Below are 21,202 nucleotides of genomic sequence, written 5' to 3'. Positions count from 1 at the left end.
TTATTCACAATGATGTAAATTTTTGTATTCGGTGTTCGATATTTTATCGAAGTGTCGATCCGTGCTACTAAATTCTAGCGTATTTTCCTCCGGCGAGATGTCTAAAGAAATAAAAATCAAAGTAAGCCCAGTAAGAAAAACTCCTCAAAGCGATATCGACGATTACATCGAAGAAAGCGAAAATATGGCTGTAAGACGAATCCCCGCAGTTTACTCGTATCCATCGAAAGCTGGATATTTTCGACCTTGGAGATTCACTCAAGCTGAGAGAAGCGGTACTTCGAAAATATTCTACGCTAAAACCACCAGATTTAGGGTAAATTTCTGTACAAGTCGAGTTTTTCTGTTTAAACGGATCTAGGTAATTCGTTCGTTTGTCTGTATATTAATTCAAAGCGAATGATTTGTAAAGATTAATTTAGACGTGGATCAATTTAATCCGGATACGTTGCGAGTTGAAGTGGTTGGAAAGAATATCGAAGTAGAAGGGCAGCATAATATGGTCTCAGATAAGTTGGGAATGATTAGCAGATGGATGAGAAGAAAGTATAAGGTTCCTCCTGATGTGAAACTCGATTCTATAACGCATCTTATGGATAAAAAAAGCATAGTTGTTATTAACGCTGAACGAGATTTGGTGAGTTGGTGATATTTTTTAGTAGAATGGAATAAGTATACTTACCTATACGAGTACGTAGTAATTTTTCGTATTATGATTTTCAGGCGGATTCGTTACCAAATTTAAAGCAAGATATAAAGGACCATGGTACAGCAGGAACGGAATCTCAAAAGTGAAATAAAAATTCGTTCATTTGTTTGCGAAAGAATAAGCTGATGTTTTAATGTATTGTATTGAAAATTTCGAATAATTTTGTGTCATGTAAATTTATGTGTAGAAATTTCAAGTGAAATATACGTATTAAATTTTTTTATATCTGCGAGAAATCATTGAAAATGAAGTTCTGATTCCAATCACTAAACTCATAGACCGTGTAAGCTTTATTTTTTCTTTATTTTAAGGGAAATCAGGTTAATATATTGGCAAAATCCAACAATTTTAATAGGTATTTACAAATTGATGAACTGAAATCGTTTACAAAAGAAACATTTTTGCAAACAATGAATTCTAAACTGAATTTCAGTTCACTGCTAATTGTCATTATACGGTATATCTACACTAGCAACATGCTCCATGTCACAGTTAATACATTCATACTTCATCACGTGATTTTCGGATTGACCCTTAGCGAAAACCTTGTATAAAGTTTTATGCGGTTTAGTCCACCCACAAATGAGAAATTTGGCTGTTGTCACGACTGTTCCTCCGCCTTTCTTTGCTAACAACATATGTGACGCAACGGGACAAAATCGACCTTCGGACCTAAAAAATTATTTTTCACTTTTTGACGGATTTTCGGTACTCGGACATTCAAAAATCATTTAAAACCACCCAGAAGTCCCTATGATTTGCATAGCTCCAAATACATGGTAATCCAGTCAGAAGTGTGCTCATTTTTTTGATTTTTTTGATTTTTTTTTGATTTTTTCATTATTTCAACTTTTAAATCGATCTGGAGGCGAAACAAAGCGTTCTACGAGAAAAATACATCGATCAAAGTTGTAGAGAATTAAATTTCCAAAAACCTATAAGAGGTTTATTTTTCTCCAAAATGCATAGTTTTTCCGTTTTTCTCAAAAAACAAAAACCTCATGATGATTACCATAAAATTTCTGTTTTTTGAGAAAAACAGAAAAACTATGCATTTAGGAGAAAAATAAACCTCTTATAGGTTTTTGGAAATTTAATTCTCTACAACTTTGCTCGATGTATTTTTCTCGTAGAACGCTTTGTTTCGCCTCCAGATCGATTTCAAAATTGAAATAATGAAAAAATAAAATGAAAAATTGAAAAAATGAGCGCAATCACGACTGAGCCCCCTGTATCAATGTAAATAACCATTTTACCCAGTGATATTCACACAAAACAGGCAAGAAACGTTATCCAAGACTATGTTTAGCTCAGTTTAGCCGGAGAACCTGATTAGAACGCAAGCACTTCCGCTAAACGAGCAGAACTGGACTGAAAACTTTAACCCCCCATAACTCAAAAACTTGTTTTCGGCTCGAAGGTCGATTTTGTCGCGTTGCGTCACATATTGTATTCATGGCACTGCGGATAACCTTTGAAAAAGTCCACGGCTCCGTCTGGTTTACCCAGCGCATTGCACATGGTTTTCATAGCTTGAGGATTGTTGCAATTTTTCAAAGGATCTACCCTGAAGAAAATGAAAAACATAAAAGTTGTCAAACTTTTTACTATAGTACATATAGGAATAGTTAAACATAATTTTCAATTAAATATGTAGGTATAAGTATTATAAGTAGGTAGGTATTTATAAAGGACGCTGGTTGAAGAAACACACTCGAGGTGTTCGCCTGAAAAATAAATTCGTTGAATGCAGTCTTTTTTTTGACAAGTGAATTTTTCGTGGTGATTTAGAATGAAACTTGTTCAATGATTTACTCGTAGTTTAGTACTTTTTAATGATTTTTTTCGAAAAAAGTAATGTGGCGAAGGAACTATGGCTTGCTGTGCGGAAGGTACAAGGTTCAAATCTTACCCCTAGCGTACAAATTTTTAAAAAAAGGAATTTATCGATTTTCTCATTTCTAATGTACGCGGATCAATTTTGGACTCGATAATTACTCGAATTATTCGCGAATAATTAACCAAAAATTAATTAAATGAATAGATTCAAGATGTAATTGATCAATTTGTCAACAATTGATCAATTCGTTCGTGTATATTTGTAATTTACCAAAAATAATCGAATAATTCGATTCGTTCGTGAATGATTTATTAACAATTGATTAATTAGTTCGTCAATTCGTTCGCGAATGATTCACGAAAAATTAATACAATGAATGTCGAATGATTCATTGACAATTGATTGATAGGTTCGTCAATTCGTTCGTGAACAATTCGCCAAAAATAAATTGAATAATTATCGAGTCGTTCGAGAATGATTCACGAAAAAATAATTCAATGAATCGAGTCATTCTCGAATAATTCATCAACAATATTTGTTCGCGAATGATTTACTAACAATTATTGATAAATTCGTTCGTGAATGATTCACCAGAAATCAGTCATATGAATCAATTCGTTTGCGAATGATTCACAAAAAATAATTCAATTCGTTCGTTAATGATTCACCAAAAATTGAGTAAATGAATCGATTCGTTCGCGAACGAGTCACTTATATCGATTCGTTCGGGAACGAGTCACTTATATGAATCAATTCGTTTGCGAATGATTCACAAAAAATAATTCAATTCGTTCGTTAATGATTCGCCAAAAATTGAGTGAATGAATCGATTCGTTCGCGAACGAGTCACTTATATGAATCAATTCGTTTGCGAATGATTCACAAAAAATAATTCAATTCGTTCGTTAATGATTCGCCAAAAATTGAGTGAATGAATCGATTCGTTCGCGAACGAGTCATTTATATCTATTCGTTCGCGAACGAGTCACTTATACGAATTTATTCGTTTGCGAATGATTCACCAAAAATTGAGTGAATGAATCGATTCGTTCGCGATCGCGAACGAGTCACTTATATGAACCTAATCGTTTTCAAATGATTCACAATTTTCACAAAAAATAATTCAATTCGTTCGTTAATGATACACCAAAAATTGAGTAAATGAATCGATTCGTTTGCGAACGAGTCACTTATACGAATTTATTCGTTTGCGAATGATTCATCAAAAATTGAGTGAATGAATCGATTCGTTTGCGAACGAGTCACTCATACGAATCAATTCGTTCGCGATCGCGAATGATTCATCAAAATTTGAGTAAATGAATCGATTTGTTGTCGAACGAGTCACCTATACGAATCAATTCGTTCGCGATCGCGAATGATTCTTCAAAATTTGAGTAAATAATGAATCGATTCGTTTTCGAACGAGTCACTTGTACGAATCAATTCGTTCACCAATGATTCATTATTCAAGAATCAATTCGTTCGCGAATAATTCACAAAAAATAATTCAATTCGTTCGTTAATGATTCACCAAAAATTGAGTGAATGAATCGATTCGTTTGCGAACGAGTCACTTATACGAATCTATTCGTTTGCGAATGATTCATCAAAAATTGAGTAAATGAATCGATTCGTTTTCGAACGAGTCACTTGTACGAATCAAATTCGTTCGCCAATGATTCATTATTCAAGAATCAATTCGTTCGCGAATAATTCACAAAAAATAATTCAATTCGTTCGTTAATGATTCACCAAAAATTGAGTGAATTAATCGATTCGTTTGCGAACGAGTCACTTATAGGAATCAATTCGTCCGCGAATGATTCACTAAAAATTATTCAATTTGTTGGCGAATGAATTCATCAAAAATTGAGAAAATGAATGAATCGATTCGTTCGCGAACGAGTCACTTATACGAACGAATCGAATCTATTCGTTTGCGAATGATTCATCAAAAATTGAGTGAATGAATCGATTTGTTCATCGTTCGCGAACGAGTCACTCATACGAATCATTTCGTTTCGTTCGCGAATGATTCATCAAAAATTGAGTTAATGAATCAATTCGTTCGCGATCGCGAATGATTTATCAAAATTTGAGTAAATGAATCGATTCGTTTTCGAACGATTCACTTATACCGTATACGAATCAATTCGTTTGCGAATGATTCATCGAAAATGAGTGAATGAATCGATTCGTTCGCGAACGAGTCACTCATACCACGAATCAATTCGTTTGCGATCGCAAATGATTCATCAAAAATTGAGTAAATGAATCAATTCGTTCGCGAACGAGTCACTTATACGAATCAATTCGTTCGCGATCGCGAATGATTCTTCAAAATTTGAGTAAATAATGAATCGATTCGTTTTCGAACGAGTCACTTATACGAATCAATTCGTTCGCGAATGATTCTTCAAAACTTGAGTAAATGAATCAATTCGTTCGCGAACGAGTCACTTGTACGAATCAATTCGTTCGCGAATGATTCACCTAGAAATCAATCAATTTGTTCAATCGCCAATCGTTTGTAAATGATTCTATGATTGTAATAAACAGATCAATTTGCTTTACAAGTTGATATAGTGTAATATGCCTTCACCCTCTAGGTGGACATTCTCGGAAAGATTACCTGGTTAGGGGAATCGTCATAACGTGGGAACTATCGGTGCATAAATTATTATGCATGTAAATCACTTGATACGTGTATCTTTACACAATACACCCGTTTTGTACATAAATCTGTCAATCATGTACAAAAGGGGTGAGCTCAGATCTTCAGGATCGTGGCTTCTCTGTATGAGAATTCGCCCACGAGCCTCACTTGTTTTCTATCGTCTGCAGCGTAAGGTATCAAGTGGCATTATGGTCACATAGTGTCGAATTTAACGTAAAGTCTCCCGATGAGACACTTAATTCGTGTTTATTCCACTTTAGGCGTGGTAATTATGTCTAAATTGTTTAATAATTCGCCGATCAGATAATTAATGAAATTACTCTTCTTATCGCTCGCGTTTACCTAATTATCTCCTTTTGCGGCTACCTAAGATGATTCCGGACATCTTTAAGGTAGAGCGTGTGTTACGTGTGTCCAGGGATGGAAGAGCCGGGAGCGAGCCGGAGCCAGAGTCTGAAAGAGCCGGATTTTTTGAGGAGCTAGAGCCAGAGCCAAGAGCCAAATAAATGAAAGTGCAGAAAAACATCACGAGCTCTCTTGCAAAAGAGCTCCTTATTTTACTCAAGAGAGCCATCATCATAAGGAGTCTTTAACCTGGAAAGAGCCAGAGCCGAGTGGGAGCCCACAAAATTTTTCAGGCTCTTTGGCTCCCTAAAAGTAGAGAAAAAAGTTGAAAAATGCGCACAATTTTATCAAAAATTCAACTTTTAACTCACATTTGTGAAGAAAATGAAGAATTTCTAAGTTTTTTTCCTCATTGAGAAATGAAATGAAAATAAATGCAGTGTATTTTCATTTTTTTTCATCGTTTTTCACGAATTTTGAACTCTAATTTAAAGAGCCAAGAGCCAGAGCCAGAGCTGGAGTGGGAGCCGAGAAATTGGAAGAGGGAGTCGAGAGTCAAAGAGCGGAGTCGGAAAGAATTGAGGAGCGAGCAAGGAGCCAAAGAGCTCATGTAAAGAAAAAGTGCCAAGAGCCAAGAGCGAGCCAGAGCTGAAACTTGCGGGGAGCTGAGCCAGAGCCAAGAGCGGGAGCCCTGAATTCAAGGCTCTTCCATCCCTGCGTGTGTCTCTTCGTAAAGCAGCCACCGACAGCCACTATTATTGGGGTAGGCTAAGGGAAAGAGGTGGTGTGACAATGAGCAGTGTTTGGTAAGTTTTACTTACATGGTGGTGTCTCCACTGATTAATCTTAAGTTAGCACAATTAACCGATATTATTATGCATACTCGAGCCTAGGACATAGATCCAGCCTCGTATGATGGTATATTGTTTGATACCTATTTCGCCTAACTATGCTTATTTCGATAGGTATGGATGTTCCTGCGAACTACATGATCTGCAACAATCTTAGGGCACTGATCCTAGATTGACATATTGTCAAGAAGATCAAAATTATTATAATTAATTTATTAATTATAATTAGATTGATGTCTTTTAATACAATAAAGAGTAGCACGAGAATAATGATGTTAGGTGTTCATTTCATAATTATTCTAACCTTTAGTTGTTTTCGTTAATAATGGATCGGATAGCCATGTCTAGTGACATTAGGAGACTTAGGCTAAATTCAACCCCCTTAGGTAGTTTCTCATGTAAACCCCCTTTTAAGCAATCACGATTATCTGAATCATCCTTCCCAGTAATTCTCACTTTAACGATAACAAAGTGTTTCAAAAAAAGCGAATCAATTCGTTCGTAAAATATAGAGAAAGTGTATTAGTAATACCACCTTCCTGAATGAATTTTTTTTGAGTGATTTCAAGTGAACTTTTCGTGATTTTGTTAGTGTTGAATTCTAATAAAAAATTTTCAAGTGATGACATGAATTTTTTTGGAATGATTTCAAATTGATCTTTTTAGTGTTTAATTCAATGACATTTTTTTTAGTGATAAATGAATTTTTTGGAATTTTGCAACGATGATTTAATTTGGAACTCGTTTTGATTGTTTTTTATATTTCAAATGATTTTTTTTTGTAATAACTATGTAATTTTAAATCATTTTTTTTTGCGTGATTTTTTGAAATAAATTTTTGCCTAGCGATTTAAAATTTCATCTGTGAGTTGGGAAGTTTTTCTCTCATTTTTTGGTCGTGTTTTTTTTTTACGCCCGATAGAGGCTAGCTTACCCTTTGAAAGCAGCATACTGCTCTTCAGTTATTTCCAATGCACCAGTTACACAAAAGAAAAGGTACGATAACATCAAAAATACATTGATAACTTTTGACGCCTGCATTTTGAACGCGTTTCAGTAATATAAAATTGAAATTTGATTTTACAAAGATGATGCTACGAATGATCACCTTGTCCACGTATGATTTTTACTGCTACCAAATTTCCATCTGGACTCTTTTTTATTTCATTATAAAAATCGTTTCTTTTTTTTTGGCATATGTTGCGGTTGGTTTTTCAAACGTTGGTGATGAATGAATGCGACGTTTTAATGTTTGTGATTTAGTGATTTAGTACTTTAAAGCGTATAGGTAATGGTGTGAAATTTGAAAAAATGTTGGATTATTTGATTTCACAAAGCAATTAATAATATTATGTAATACGTAGATATGTATGTACATGTAGGTATACGAGTCGTCATTCGTTGGTGAAATTCGGATGTAAAACAAATAGGTACATTCAAAATGACCAAATTTATTGTTTGGTCTAATACAAATCTACGTGTTTAACGAGTACGCAGAGTTCCCCATATTGAAAAAAAAACGATTATTTTTGTTGTGATGGTTCGTATCGTAATTTATTCAATTTCATTTTTTTCATCGCCTTTCCAGTCCAATCAAATGAACAGCTGGAAGAAATCTGACTCCGGAAATGAATTCGTCGACCCGAAACCCCTTCTCAGACCACATTCTGACTCGATTCACGGCAACAAATTTTTTCTGATAAAAAACCAAGACTTTTTTACTGTTAAAAAAAAAACAAAAAAAAACAGTTAAATCCTTAACAAAAAACTAGAAAATTTTCAAATTTCCAATAAAAATTTGAATTTTAGGAAAAAATTTAAATTTTTTGAAATCTTGACAAAAATCTAGACTGTTTGAAAAAAATTCTGACATAAAATCAGAACGGTTGGAAAATTGATTGTAAAATTAGGAGGACTTTTTCCAAATGTTGGCTAAGAAATAGTGACCTTTTTCAAATTTCGAATAAAAAATTGCGACATATTCATTAAAATCTTCAAAAAAATCAGAAGTATTCGAATCTCTCGCTTAAAACTCAAAATTTCCTCAAACTATCAAACGTTGGAACTTTTTTTTGAATTTTTGGATAACAAAAATTACGACTGCTTTAAAATCCTTAAAAACAATCAAGACTTTCTCGACTCTGGCAAAAAATCGAGGCTCTTTTAGATTTCAGGCAAAGATCTCGACTTTTCTAAAAACTCAACCAAAATCAGCACTTTTTTTTCAATTTCGCTGCCAAAAAATCAAGATTTTTTGAAATTTCTGGTCACAAAATGGTAATTTTTTCAAGTTTCAGACAAAAATCAGGACTTTTTTGAAATTTTGAAAAACGAATTTCTAAAATCTTGCAATAACCGACACTTTTTTTGAAATTTAGACAAAAATCATGATTTTGGGCAAAAAAAATCAAGACTTGTTTGCACTTTGACAAGAAAGTAGGACTTTTTACACAGCAATTCTTTCGCAAAAAATCCATTTGATGGGCACTTTCGAGTTTCGACGAATCTTTTTTCGGGGGTTTCACGTTCAAATCACTTTTTTCGCCTCATCATGTGATTATCGAGAACTCTCGAAATTGCTAGACCTAGGAAAATTTTCAAATTTCCCCTTCTTAATACCTAATTCATCTTTTAAAAAATAAATTAAAACGAAATGCGTACGGTAAAAAAGTTTAATAATTCACGAAACACGATTACACGATAAAAACACACCGGTGGTGGTATTAATAAAATAATTTAAACAAATAAAATAATAATTATAAAACGTCGAAAAAATAAACGATCTAATAATCGACACTGATAGTGATAACAAATATAAAATACGATATAAAAAACATAACCATTGAAATCAATTTTCAATTGTCTAATTCATTTAAGTATATAAAAAATAACGTTTAAAACATAATTAAAAAAATTCAAGCTATAATAATATTAATAAAACATCTAATAAAACCGACTTTAAGTGGGGTGCGGACTTGTAGGTAAACGGAGGTGAATTTGAAATCTATTCAATTATGGGTCTATATATTATACGGAATAAAAAAGATACGTATTCACTAGTCAATGATTTTTTTGAACATTAAGTTCAATCGGGTTAAAGTAAAATTAAATAACTAACAAATATGAACGAAACTGGGATCGTTGTAGTCCTAAAAATTAATCTCATTTTACGAGCAATAGCTCGATGGTAATAGTCATTGATAATCTGAAGATAACAATATGTAAAAATTAAAAAAATTAAAATAAGTAAAATAAAACGATAAAACATAAGTATAAAAAATAACTGGGTAACATCTAGTGCTCTTTAAGCACGAAGTTCTCCAGATAAAACGTAATATTTTTAATCCCCGTCTCGATCTGTAAAAATGAACAAATAATATACGCATTAGTTTTCATTATAAATTTACCTACGAAACATTTCACATTTAATATTAAAGAAAGACTTACCAATTGCACCGAGTAATCGACGTAAATAGTACCCTTCATTTTTCGAGAATAACTGAAAAAAAAAAAAAAAACGTTAGATACTTACATAATTATATTATTCGAAAAAAATCAAACTAAAAAACGGTGTACATACTTCTTCTTTAATTTCGTGTGCAGAGCGTGTTGCATTACATTCATCTTATTTTTGGCAGCAGTTTCGAAAAACGAACATCCCCAAGCCATTTTCAATAGTGACACAGCTGGCTGGTAGACTCGTAAAAGATCATCACCTTGCAAACGGCGCAATATTACAAAAACCACTGAAAAAAAAATGTTATTTTTAATTAGTGCTGGTAATTCGTACAAAACAAGAGGCAAAAAGCTCGAAAGGAAATGCAAAATTGAAATCTAATCCATTCAACAAATCTAACAAGGGAACCTTCCGCCTCCGATTTGAACAGGACCGCGATTTTTGGAAAGAGCATGTTTCTAAAACCCTCAAATCCAAATTTTCAGCTGACTCAGTTCATTTTTCGATTTTTGGCGAATTTTTGAAAATCCAAAATTGACTATTTTGGTGATTTATGTTTTTTTTTAAAAAGAACGTACTTGATCAGTAAAAATGTTCAAAATAAGTCCTAAAACTGATATCAACTCCCAAATCCAAATTTCGCCATTTCCAGCCATTCTGGAGCCTCCAGCGCTATTTTTCAATTTCTCCAGAATTTTCAATTTGCTCCAGAAGGCATGAATATGAAGTTGGGCAGCTGAAAATCGAGTTGTGTGTTATACTCGATCTGTTTAACGAGTTTATCCACATTTGAGTCAATTCTGGAGCGGACACGTACCTCAAGAGTGGTTTTTTGACCAGCTTTTTTTTTTCAAAATAGAAATATTCAAAAATCAAAAATTTCCCGTTTGCGAGAAAATTTTTGAAATTTGCGTGAATCGCTGTATTTCGTCATAAACTAACCCTACGAGGGCGAATTTCGCCATTTCCAGCTATTCTGGAGGCTCCAACGCGATTTTTCAATTTCTCCAGAATTTTCAATTTGCTCCAGAAGGCGTGAATATGAAGTTGGGCAGCTAAAAATCGAGTTGTGTGTTATACTCGAACTATTTAACGAATTTATTCACATTTGAGCTGATTCTGGAGGGGACACCTCAAGAGTGGGATTTTTAACCGGCTTTTTTCATAATAAAAATGTCCAATAATTAAAAGGAGATCCAAGAAAGGCTGGAAATGGCGAAATTCGCTCTCGTGTGATTAATTAATGACAAAATACAGCGATTCGCGCAAATTTCAAAAATTTTCTCACAAACGAGGAATTTTTGGTTTTTGGAAAATTTTTATTTTGAAAAAAGCTGGTCAAAAAACCACTCTTGAGGTGTCCGCTCCAGAATCGGCTCAAATGTGGATAGATGCGTTAAACAGGTCGAGTATAACATACAACTAGATTTTTAGCTGCCCAACTTCATATTCACGCCTTCTGGAGCAAATTCAAAATTTTGGAGAAATTGAAAAATCGCGCTGGAGCCTCCAGAATAGCTGGAAATGGAGAAATTCGCCCCCGTGGAGTTAGTTCATGACAAAATACTGCAATTCGAGCAAATTTCGAAAATTTTCTCACAAACGGTGAAATTTTGATTTTTTGGGATTTCTTATTATGACAAAAAACTGGTCAAAAAACCACTCTTGAGGTGTCCGCTCCAGAACCGGCTCAAATGTGGGTAAGTTCGTTAAACAGGTCGAGTATAACACACAACTCGATTTTTAGCTGCACAACTTCATATTCACGCCTTCTGGAGCAAATTGAAAATTCTGGAGAAATTGAAAAACCGCACTGGAGGCTCCAGAATGGCTGGAAATGGCGGAACTCGGCCTCAGGGGGTTTCTTGTGTTCGAAATACAACGATTCGCGTAAATTTCGAAAATTTTCTCGCAAACGGGAAATTTTTGATTTTTGGATATTTTTATTTTGAAAAAAAGCTGGTCAAAAAACCACTCTTGAGGTATCCGCTCCAGAATCGGCTCAAATGTGGATAAATTCGTTAAACAGGTCGAGTATAACACACAACTCGATTTTTAGCTGCACAACTTCATATTCACGCCTTCTGGAGCAAATTGAAAATTCTGGAGAAATTGAAAAACCGCACTGGAGGCTCCAGAATGGCTGGAAATGGCGGAACTCGGCCTCAGGGGGTTTCTTGTGTTCGAAATACAACGATTCGCGTAAATTTCGAAAATTTTCTCGCAAACGGGAAATTTTTGATTTTTGGATATTTTTATTTTGAAAAAAAGCTGGTCAAAAAACCACTCTTGAGGTATCCGCTCCAGAATCGGCTCAAATGTGGATAAATTCGTTAAACAGGTCGAGTATAACACACAACTCGATTTTTAGCTGCCCAACTTCATATTCACGCCTTCTGGAGCAATAAATTGAAAATTCTGGAGAAATTGAAAAATCGCACTGGAGGCTGGAAATGGCGAAATTTGGATTTGGGATGTTAATAACAGTTTTAGGACTTATTTTGAACATTTTTATTGATCAAGTACGTACTTCTTTAAAAAAAAGCATAAATCACCAAAATAGTCAATTTTGGATTTTCAAAAATTCGCCAAAAATCGAAAAATGAACTTGGGCAGCTGAAAATTTGGATTTGGAGGTTTTAGAACATGATCTTTCCAAAAATCGCGGTCTCGTTCAAATCGGAGGCGGACACCTCAGAAGGTTCCCTTGTAAGTTCAAAATAGGAGTCAAACAAAAACGAAAATCGTTCATTTTTGAATATTTTTTCAATTTTTTTCCTCGTCTAGGTCCAAAAATTGACGGTTTCATGAATTTTCGTGTTTTTTATTTCCAAACTGGATTCAGTTTCGCAGAATTGAAGGAGTCTGGGAAAAACTTAATCAAGACTGAATTTGGTTACTTTCAAGAAAAACTAGAAGAAAGTCGAAATTTTGAACGAAGGAAGAAACAAATGACAAACTTTGATGTTTGATTCGAAGAAAGGATAAAAATTGGACTTTTAAGCATAATTTGGCAAAAAAGGAACCTTATTTTCAAAATTTTGGCAGAACTATTTTTTTTTAAAATACCAAAAATAAGTTTTTTTTCAAAATTTTGGCAAAAATATACATTTTTTAAAAAATTATACAAAATCAGGATTTTGTGCAAATTTTGACAGAAAAAATGACATTTCTGAAATCAGGAAGTAAAAAAAATTCCTTTCCAGGAATTTTGCCGTTTTTTCGTAATTTTATGCAAAAAATGGAATACTTTGGATTTTTACAAGAAAATAGGTTTCTGTACTTTTTTTCAGTTTGAAAAAAAATCAACTTTATGTGCTTAGTTTTGAAAAAATACGAATTTTTTGGGAATTTTGGTAAAAAAAACAGATCGATTTTACAATTTTGGCAAAAAGGGATACTTTTTTGCATTTTTGATAAAAACAGTGATGCAATTTTGGCTAAAAAAGAACTTCTTCATAATTTTTGAAAAAAAAACATTTTTTTTTGAAATTGAATGTTAAAAATGGAACTTTTTAAAATCTCGATAAAAAAGCGTATTTTTATGCAACTATGAGCAAAGAAGTAATTTTTACAAAAAATATTACACATTTTTCAAGTTTTTTGATCCAGTTTTTTTTTTGCAATTTTGCCAAAAAAAGCCTGCTTATTTGAGGATTTTGACGAAAAAAAAAATACTATTTTGTAGTTTTTGTCAAAATTGTGACTCTTTCCACAAATGCAAGCTTAAAAACGACACGTTGGCATCATGTTATATGCACCTGTTTCCATGGCACGACGAAGCAAATCCGGCAAATTGTTCCGAGAAAATAGTTGATTTCTTCTGACTGGAGTTTTCAGCATCGTTTTCATTTCAAATATACTTTTTTCGATCTTGGAAATACTGCTGTAATACTCCTCCTGAAATAAAATAACGCACGTTATCAGTTTTATCAATTGATACGACATTTTCTCCCATCTCTGTCAAAAAAATAACACGAAAAATTTAAAAAATCTATAATCAGCGATATTAGACAGACATACGGCGGGACACGGCAGCTGATTTTTTTCCAATAACCTTATCAAGGCAAAATGTTCCCGAATCGCAAGAAATGAATTAAGTAAGGTGTTAAGATAACGAAAATACGAAAAGCTAAACCGATTATTATTTCAGGCATCATCGTACCTAACATGTGACGTGCTCAAAATACCAGTACAAAAATCTCATTTTGGTTGAAAAAAAAATCCTCCTGACGATATGCAAAGAGTAACACAACATCACAGCCAACGATGAACATCATGGACTCCCCTCCACCCCGCTACTCATTCAAAAGCGGATTGCTTTCGATCTTTGTGTTTTCTTCGGGTGCTATAACTGCTAATTTTCACGCTGGAATACTCAAACAAGTAAGTACCGCCTTCTATTATTCGAACAACATGGAGACCTATTGTGGAAGGAAATAGATGTACTGGACTCGTATTACCTTACAGAATTGCTCCAGTCGGGCTCGCCTTTGGTGGAGTTCATCAAGTTTACGGAGAATCGAGTTTCGCGCTCCCTCCGTCATAGGCAGAATATCAACTTTTTGTTCGAAATGGCGAATGTTGTCTTTTGTAATGCTTTCAATCTCTACCGCCGATAAATTGGCGAAAAAGTATAAATACTTATGCAACTTGTGGTATTTTAACCACTTATGATAACCTGAAACATTCAAATTAAGAATTGTACTCGTAGGAATAGGCAAAGGGGAAACAATGAGACAGGTTTAATCAATTGAAAGACGGATAATTACGTACGGTAAAACAAATCCAAGTCGGTGTATCCGATTACGTCGTTTAAGTTGGTTCCTGGTATGTTTACAAAAGTGTTACTGGTATTCTGTAATTTCTGTATTAAATAAAATAATCACGAATTTTAACAGACGCCAATAGTTATTATTTTCGATGCATTTATTATTTGAATGATGAATACGTACCGCACTTTTATACGAATGATGGCGATTTACCCGTAATAAACTACTCAGTCTTGCATTCCAGCCATTGAATAAACTGAAACATAATTTCAAAGCATTAAATTCACAGCTATATAGATACCGATGATGATCACAACGCTTTCTAGAACGAATTGAATTTGCTGGAAAAATCGACTAAAATTTCGAGTAAAAATAAACTGTTGTAGAATTATTCAAAAGAGACCTTAAAATGGCTTAAAATTTTGCAAAATATTCAAAAAATTCGACGTAACGTTTTTCGAACCAAAAATTGGGTTTTGATTTCTGAGATTGAAAAAAAAATGCATCATGGAATCGATCAAAATGTGTTAAAATTTTGATAAGCTTGGTAAGACCAAATAAAAAAAGTTGAAATTTAGCAAAAAATTCAAATATTTCAGCGAACACGATTTTTGAACATTTTTGAAGAATTTATAACCCAAAATTGGGTTACGATTTTTGAGAATTTTCAAAAAGTCACTCACAACCAATCAAAATAAATTGAAATTATGCGAAAAATTTGAATACTTCAATGCAAACATTTGTTTAGCATTTTTAAAGAGTTTCGAAACTAAAACTATATAGCACCTTTTTTTAGAAAAAAAAATACCCAAAATCATGCGTTAATTTTCGGCTTAAAATTCTTCAAAAATGCTCAAAAACCATTTTCGTCGACAAATTTGTATTTTACGCAAAATTTTGATCAATTTTGATGGGTCACATGACACTTTTTTTTCGAAAATATCGAAAATTATGACCAAATTTTGAGAACAAAATTCTTGATAATTGCTCAAAAAAAGTTTTGTTCGAAATTTTCAATTTTTGACTGGCATATATTTCAATTCATTTAATTAAAATACGTCGCACGACACCTTTCTCAGAAATAACCGGAAAAAGTCTCAACTTTGGGCTGAAAAAATTTCAGAACTACTCAAAAAAAAAAATTATGATAGAAATATCTGAGTAGGAAATGGTATCACAACTCTTCTGCAGCTGCACGAGACAAACATTTCCAACTCCACAACCAGGTTTTCCATTTCTTAACACAAAGCGACCCTTTCTTATCGTATGTGGCAGTTTTATTTTTTAAAAAAAAACTCGTGTCCTTGACAATAGATTCGCCGCTTTTTCGCCGAAACGCGAGTTTTTTTCAATAAAACTACGCCAGATGATACATACAGAGGAAGGAGAAAACACCGATAAATGATGTCGAGACGGTCGTGGCTACGAGAAGAAGAAGAAGCTAGAAGAAGCTACATACGATAAGATAGATAAGTTCGCTTTGTATTGAAATATGGAAAACCTGGCTGTGAAGTTATTATAAAAATGTTTGTCTCGTGCAGCTGCAAAAGAGTTATGGATGGTACGATTTCCTACGCTTAAATTCTTAATAAATGTGTTTACGTAATATTTTTTGAGTCCAAAATTTTCAAAAAAGTTGACTGTGCAGGTTCATTTTTGGAAATTGTTTCTCCTCGTCATTTTGCCATTTTCTTAACCTTTTGAGTGAAATATTTGTTGCGTCCAAAAATTTCAAAAAACTATTCAAAATCTACCAACAAATTTGATTGGAAACTTCCAACTTTGGAAATCGTCTAATCGCATGAATAACAGATTCACAACTTTCCAGTCGAATTTTTCGAATCTTTTAGCCTTTAGGACGTTAGAAATTTATATTATAATTATGAATTTTTAATTATGTTTGGGCTCAAAATCAAAAAAGTTCCGATACAGATTTTCGATTTTTGGCAGAAATTCTAATCCATTTTGACGCTTCACATGACACTTTTTTTGAAAAACATCGTAAATCAAGACCCAATTTTGGCCTCAAAATTCTTCAAAATCGTTCAAAAAACATTTTCGCCGTAATATTTGAATTTTTCGCGAAATTTTAACCCATTTCGATAGGTCGTACAGCCCTTTTCGAATAATATTCTACAACAGTTCATTTTTACTCAGGGGGGGGGGGTGCGACTTTCAAATTCGACTGTCTCCTACAGTATAGACATTTTTCGATGCGTGAAACTAGATCTTTTATGCTAATGAATTGTCTGCCTCCCCCCTCCCCTCAAACAACTCTCAGATGCGGGTCATTCCATGTCAACTGAACCAAAAAAAGGCGATTTTGAAAGTCATGTCTTTCGATTTCGCTCAAATTTTTTTTACAATAAATATACCCACCCAGTAAGTAATAACCCCGCAATCAGTTTGGTCCCTGCCCCTTCAGAGAGCGGGTGGGGGGGGGGTGCTTCCATTATTTTCACATTGTCTCGAGGTACTCAACTTCAGCAGCCCATTGCTTCAAAACTATGATACTTTGATCAAAACTGATTTCACAGTTCGAAAGGGCATTGCATTTAGAACTTTTTAAGCATTTTGAAATTTTCAAAAGTTGAAAGTTGAACTTTCAAATTGAAAGTTCAAATTTAAAAATGGCGCTGTAAGTGGGAGCTACCATTTAAAATTTTGAAAAAATTTCCATAGATGAACTTTTTGATGCTTTTTCGAAATATTCAAGTTTCGAGATGAGATCTCTTAATGGAGGGGGAGCACCCCACCCCCAATTTTGGGCGAAACTTTCGAAAGAAAATCTGGGGCATGTGACATATCGAATTCTATGTTTTTGATGACGCTGAACATGAATATAACGTCAGATTTTTTATAGGACCCCACCTATGGCCCCCAGCATCTCCCCAAAAGGGGTTAAAGTTCAAAAAAGTGTTTTGTTCGTGCGACACATGGAATAGTATGTTTTTGGTGACGCTCAACACGAATATGACGTCAGATTTTTGGTTGGACCCGTCCACGGCCCCCAGCACCTCCCCCAAAGGGGGGGTAACCCCCAAAAAAATGGTTACATTCGTGTGACACATGAAATAGTATGTTTTCGATATCGCTGAACACGAATATAGGCGTAGTTTTTTAAATCGACCTCACCCATAGCCCCCAGAACCTCCCCCAATGGGTAAAAGTCTGAAAAAATTGTTTGGGGGCCGTGGATGGAGTCCAATCAAATATCTGACGTCATATTCGTGTTCAGCGTCACCAAAAAAATACTATTCCATGTGTCGCACGAACAAAACACTTTTTTGAACTTTTACCCCCTTTGGGGAGGTGCTGGGGGTCGTGGATGGGGTCCTATCAAAAATCTGACGTCATATTCGTGTTCAGCGTCACGAAAAACATACAATTTGATACATCACATGCTCCTGATTTTCTTTCGAAAGTTTCGCCCGAAATTTGGGGTGGGGGTGCTCCCCCGCCATTAAGAGATTCCATCTCGAAACTTGAATATTTCGAAAAAGCATCAAAATGTACATCTATGGACATTTTTTCAAAATTTTAAATGGTAGCTCCCACTTACAGCGCCATTTTGAAATTTGAACTTTCAATTTGAAAGTTCAACTTTCAACTTTTGAAAATCTAAAAATGCTTAAAAAGTTCTAAATGCAATGCCCTTTCGAACTGTGAAATCAGTTTTGATTAAAGTATCATAGTTTTGGAGGAATGCGCTGCTGAAGTTGAGTACCTCGAGACAATGTGAAAATAATCGAAGCCCTTCACCCACCCCCTGAGGGCGCTGGGACCAAACTAATTGCGGGGTTATTACTTACTGAGTGGGTATATATTGTAAAACAAATTTGAGCGAAATCGAAAGACATGATTCAAAAACGTTGGCTGAGTTGACATGGAATGACCCATTAGGTATTAAAAAAAGTATCGTAAGGCCAATAATGAAAAGTTGAAATTTTGCAAAAAATTCAAATAATTCAGCGAACACGATTTTTGAACATTTTCGAAGAATTTATAACCCAAAATTGGGTCAAGATTTTTGAAAATTATGCAAAAGTGACTTGCAACCAATCAAAATACTTGAATTGAAATTTAGCGAATTTGAATACTTCAATGCAAACGTTTTTTGAGCATTTTTAAAGAGTTTCGAGACTTGAACTGGCACCTTATTTTTTAAAAAAAATACCAAAAATCATACGTTAATTTTTGGCTTAAAATTCTTCAAAAATGCTCAAAAACCATTTTCGTCGACAAATTTTTATTTTACGCGAAATTTTAACCCATTTCGATAGGTCGCAAAGCCCTTTTTGAATAATATTCTACAACATTTCATTTTTACTCAAAGGGGGTGGGGGGGGTGGTATGCTACTTTCAAATTCGAATGTCTCCTAATACGGTATAGACATTTTTCGATGCGTGAAACGAGCTCTTTTAAGCTAACGAATTGTCTGCCTCCCCCCCCCCCCACAAAACAACTCTCAGATGCCTGAGTACAAAGTACATATATCCTTTTTCGTGCTAAATTTGCCCAAAAATCGCACTTGAAGAGGCACTAGTGACCCAATATGCAACTGGCTAGCTTAACGAGTAAAAAAAAATATTATCCGAATCAATTTTGAAAACCAGCGGTTTTTAGCTCCCACCCTCTCCTGCTACTGTGCAACCACGATTACGAGAATCCAAAATTAATATTTTCTGAGATTTTAGACGCGTATTATCTGCTAAAAGTCGACTGCATTTTTTAAGCCGCGAAAATTCCAGTCAAATTCGACTTCTATTAGGACATCCCCCCCCCCAAATATGGACTGCAGTACACTGAATAAAACATCACCAATATAATACGCAATAAACCCCATACACATAATATTATTCAATGATCATATTGTCGAAGCCGAATTGTCGTTGGTAGATGGACTAAAATTGAATGTGTTACTCTATATAGGTAGAGGTACGTCTTCTATACATAACCCACAAATACACCCATCCACCCTCCTCACCGTCTTTGTATAGTGTATTGAATGCCGACACCAAAAAACAAGTCCAGCTGGCGACATCACGTCGCCTCACAAGTCAATACCTTCTTCTTCCAATATTAAGGGAATAATACAAACGCAAAAGCAATAAAGCATAAATAATACACACGACGATGAAAGTATGATAAATGCGTAAAATAAATTTCGAGTAAGTAAATTACCTTCTTTCCTGTTTAAAAAACGGATGACATTCGATATTCGAGATTAGCTCCAGACATTGTTCTATTGAAACACGATTCAACTCTGCATAGCCAAAAACGACCGGAAAACTCTTCATGTAAGCTTCTTTCAGCCGGTCATTATTACAGGAATGTATCCATGGAAGAATTGAGATCAATTTCTCGATCGCGAGTTCTTTTTTCAAAAAAATTAACGATTTAACGTATCCTGAAAACAAAATGAATTTAAGATCGAATTTAGGATATCTACGGTGATACTATACGTAGGTAATTAGGTATAGATGAGACATGAGATGAAGATCATCTACGGTGAAGACGTACTTGTACTATTCGCCTGCGATTTTAAATCCACTGAAACAAAATTCAACACATCGCGGATTAGATTTCAATAAATTACGATTCGGTAATAAGTATAAAATGTACACAATGTACGAACACATAATTAGTTGATTAGAAGGGTCAGTGAAAAAATGTACAAAATATTTACAATCATTTCAAAAATATACATCTCGTTTCAGAGAAATAGTTTCAATCAACGTGATTTCGAATTTTTCCAGAGGAAGAACAAATCAACTCGTAATTGACATTTTACTCATTTTCCTACAGGAATTCGATACATGAAAATTACCACTTGATATCTACACTTTCGTATTTGTTACTTTACCTCATTACCAATTCATTCAAAATTCAAATTGCACAAGATATTATGTACCAGATCAGACCATGACCATTTTCGAATGTGTTTCGATTAAATTTACGATGCACTGTAACACTAAACTAATAGGAATCTACTAGAAATAATGTTAGAAAATGGAGAGAACTTACTCTTCGGAATATTTGCTGAAAGTCCCATCTTCTTTCTTCGATCTTACGAACAATAACAATCATCAAATAAATAAGTTAATTAATAAAACAATTAATAAAGTAACAAACGCCTGAAACGCCTTTCGCAATTGAAAAATTGCTTCGTTTGGTTTGGGAATATTGCACGGAAACAAAAGCTAGAAAGATTCACTCATCATCCCCTCCACAAACACTAACCTAGAAACAGAAACCTACCCTTCCACCCACAGTCTATGCTCAAAGCCAATCAGCTGACCGATCCTGTTTGTGAGTCTGTGTACGTAATGGATGTTGGAAATTTTCTTGAATCTTCATCTGCGTTGACCGGATTTTTTGTCTAAGAATTAAAATCTTCATCGTATTCGAAGAATTTCCAAATTTCTCTACATTTCGTAGAATATTTTGCGAGAAAATTGCATTTTCAATCAATGTAAACACCGGCTGTTATGTAAGTGATGGTGGGGGGTACAGAGATTCACTATTGTTGATGTTGTTGTTGATG

The 21,202-nt window shown here is 34.2% G+C and overlaps 2 protein-coding genes across 3 annotated transcripts; one reads left to right on the top strand and one right to left on the bottom strand.

The window, feature by feature from the left end:
• The first annotated feature begins 6 nt into the window (after positions 1-6).
• LOC135842962 (alpha-crystallin B chain-like) lies at positions 7-837 on the top strand. The gene is made up of 3 exons (XM_065360661.1): positions 7-316; positions 413-637; positions 724-837. Exons 1-3 carry the CDS (start codon positions 98-100, stop codon positions 793-795), a joined length of 516 nt encoding a protein of 171 aa, XP_065216733.1. The 5' UTR covers positions 7-97; the 3' UTR covers positions 796-837.
• An 8,246-nt stretch (positions 838-9,083) lies between these two features.
• LOC135844167 (uncharacterized) lies at positions 9,084-20,931 on the bottom strand. Of its 2 annotated transcripts, none has more exons than XM_065362300.1 (10): positions 20,683-20,931; positions 20,179-20,208; positions 19,840-20,065; positions 14,838-14,910; positions 14,659-14,749; positions 14,346-14,563; positions 13,644-13,782; positions 10,006-10,171; positions 9,873-9,924; positions 9,084-9,782 (listed from the first exon to the last, which is right to left on the bottom strand). In XM_065362300.1, exons 1-10 carry the CDS (start codon positions 20,708-20,710, stop codon positions 9,720-9,722), a joined length of 1,086 nt encoding a protein of 361 aa, XP_065218372.1. In that variant the 5' UTR covers positions 20,711-20,931; the 3' UTR covers positions 9,084-9,719. The 2 variants fall into 2 exon arrangements, with proteins under 2 accessions (XP_065218372.1, XP_065218373.1); XM_065362301.1 differs by lacking the exon at positions 20,683-20,931 and adding an exon at positions 20,345-20,514.
• Between the last annotated feature and the right edge of the window lie 271 nt (positions 20,932-21,202).

The sequence above is a fragment of the Planococcus citri genome, chromosome 4 (genome assembly GCF_950023065.1).
Source record: "Planococcus citri chromosome 4, ihPlaCitr1.1, whole genome shotgun sequence".
NCBI classification, from domain to species: domain Eukaryota; kingdom Metazoa; phylum Arthropoda; class Insecta; order Hemiptera; family Pseudococcidae; genus Planococcus; species Planococcus citri.
The sequence above is the reverse complement of the archived record's forward strand: the minus strand, read 5'-3'. Positions and strand labels throughout refer to the sequence as shown.

Excerpts from the sequence above, each read along its gene's own strand:
- LOC135842962 (XM_065360661.1), top strand. The coding sequence starts at position 98 with ATGTCTAAAGAAATAAAAATCAAAGTAAGCCCAGTAAGAAAAACTCCT. Across the intron at positions 317-412 it reads CTAAAACCACCAGATTTAGG|ATTAATTTAGACGTGGATCA; the intron begins GTAAATTTCTGT and ends TGATTTGTAAAG. Across the intron at positions 638-723 it reads TTAACGCTGAACGAGATTTG|GCGGATTCGTTACCAAATTT; the intron begins GTGAGTTGGTGA and ends TATGATTTTCAG.
- LOC135844167 (XM_065362300.1), bottom strand. The coding sequence starts at position 20,710 with ATGGGACTTTCAGCAAATATTCCGAAGA. Across the intron at positions 20,209-20,682 it reads TTCAGCAAATATTCCGAAGA|TGGATTTAAAATCGCAGGCG; the intron begins GTAAGTTCTCTC and ends ATTTTGTTTCAG. Across the intron at positions 10,172-13,643 it reads TCGTCGTGCCATGGAAACAG|TGGTTTTTGTAATATTGCGC; the intron begins GTGCATATAACA and ends TTTTTTTTTCAG.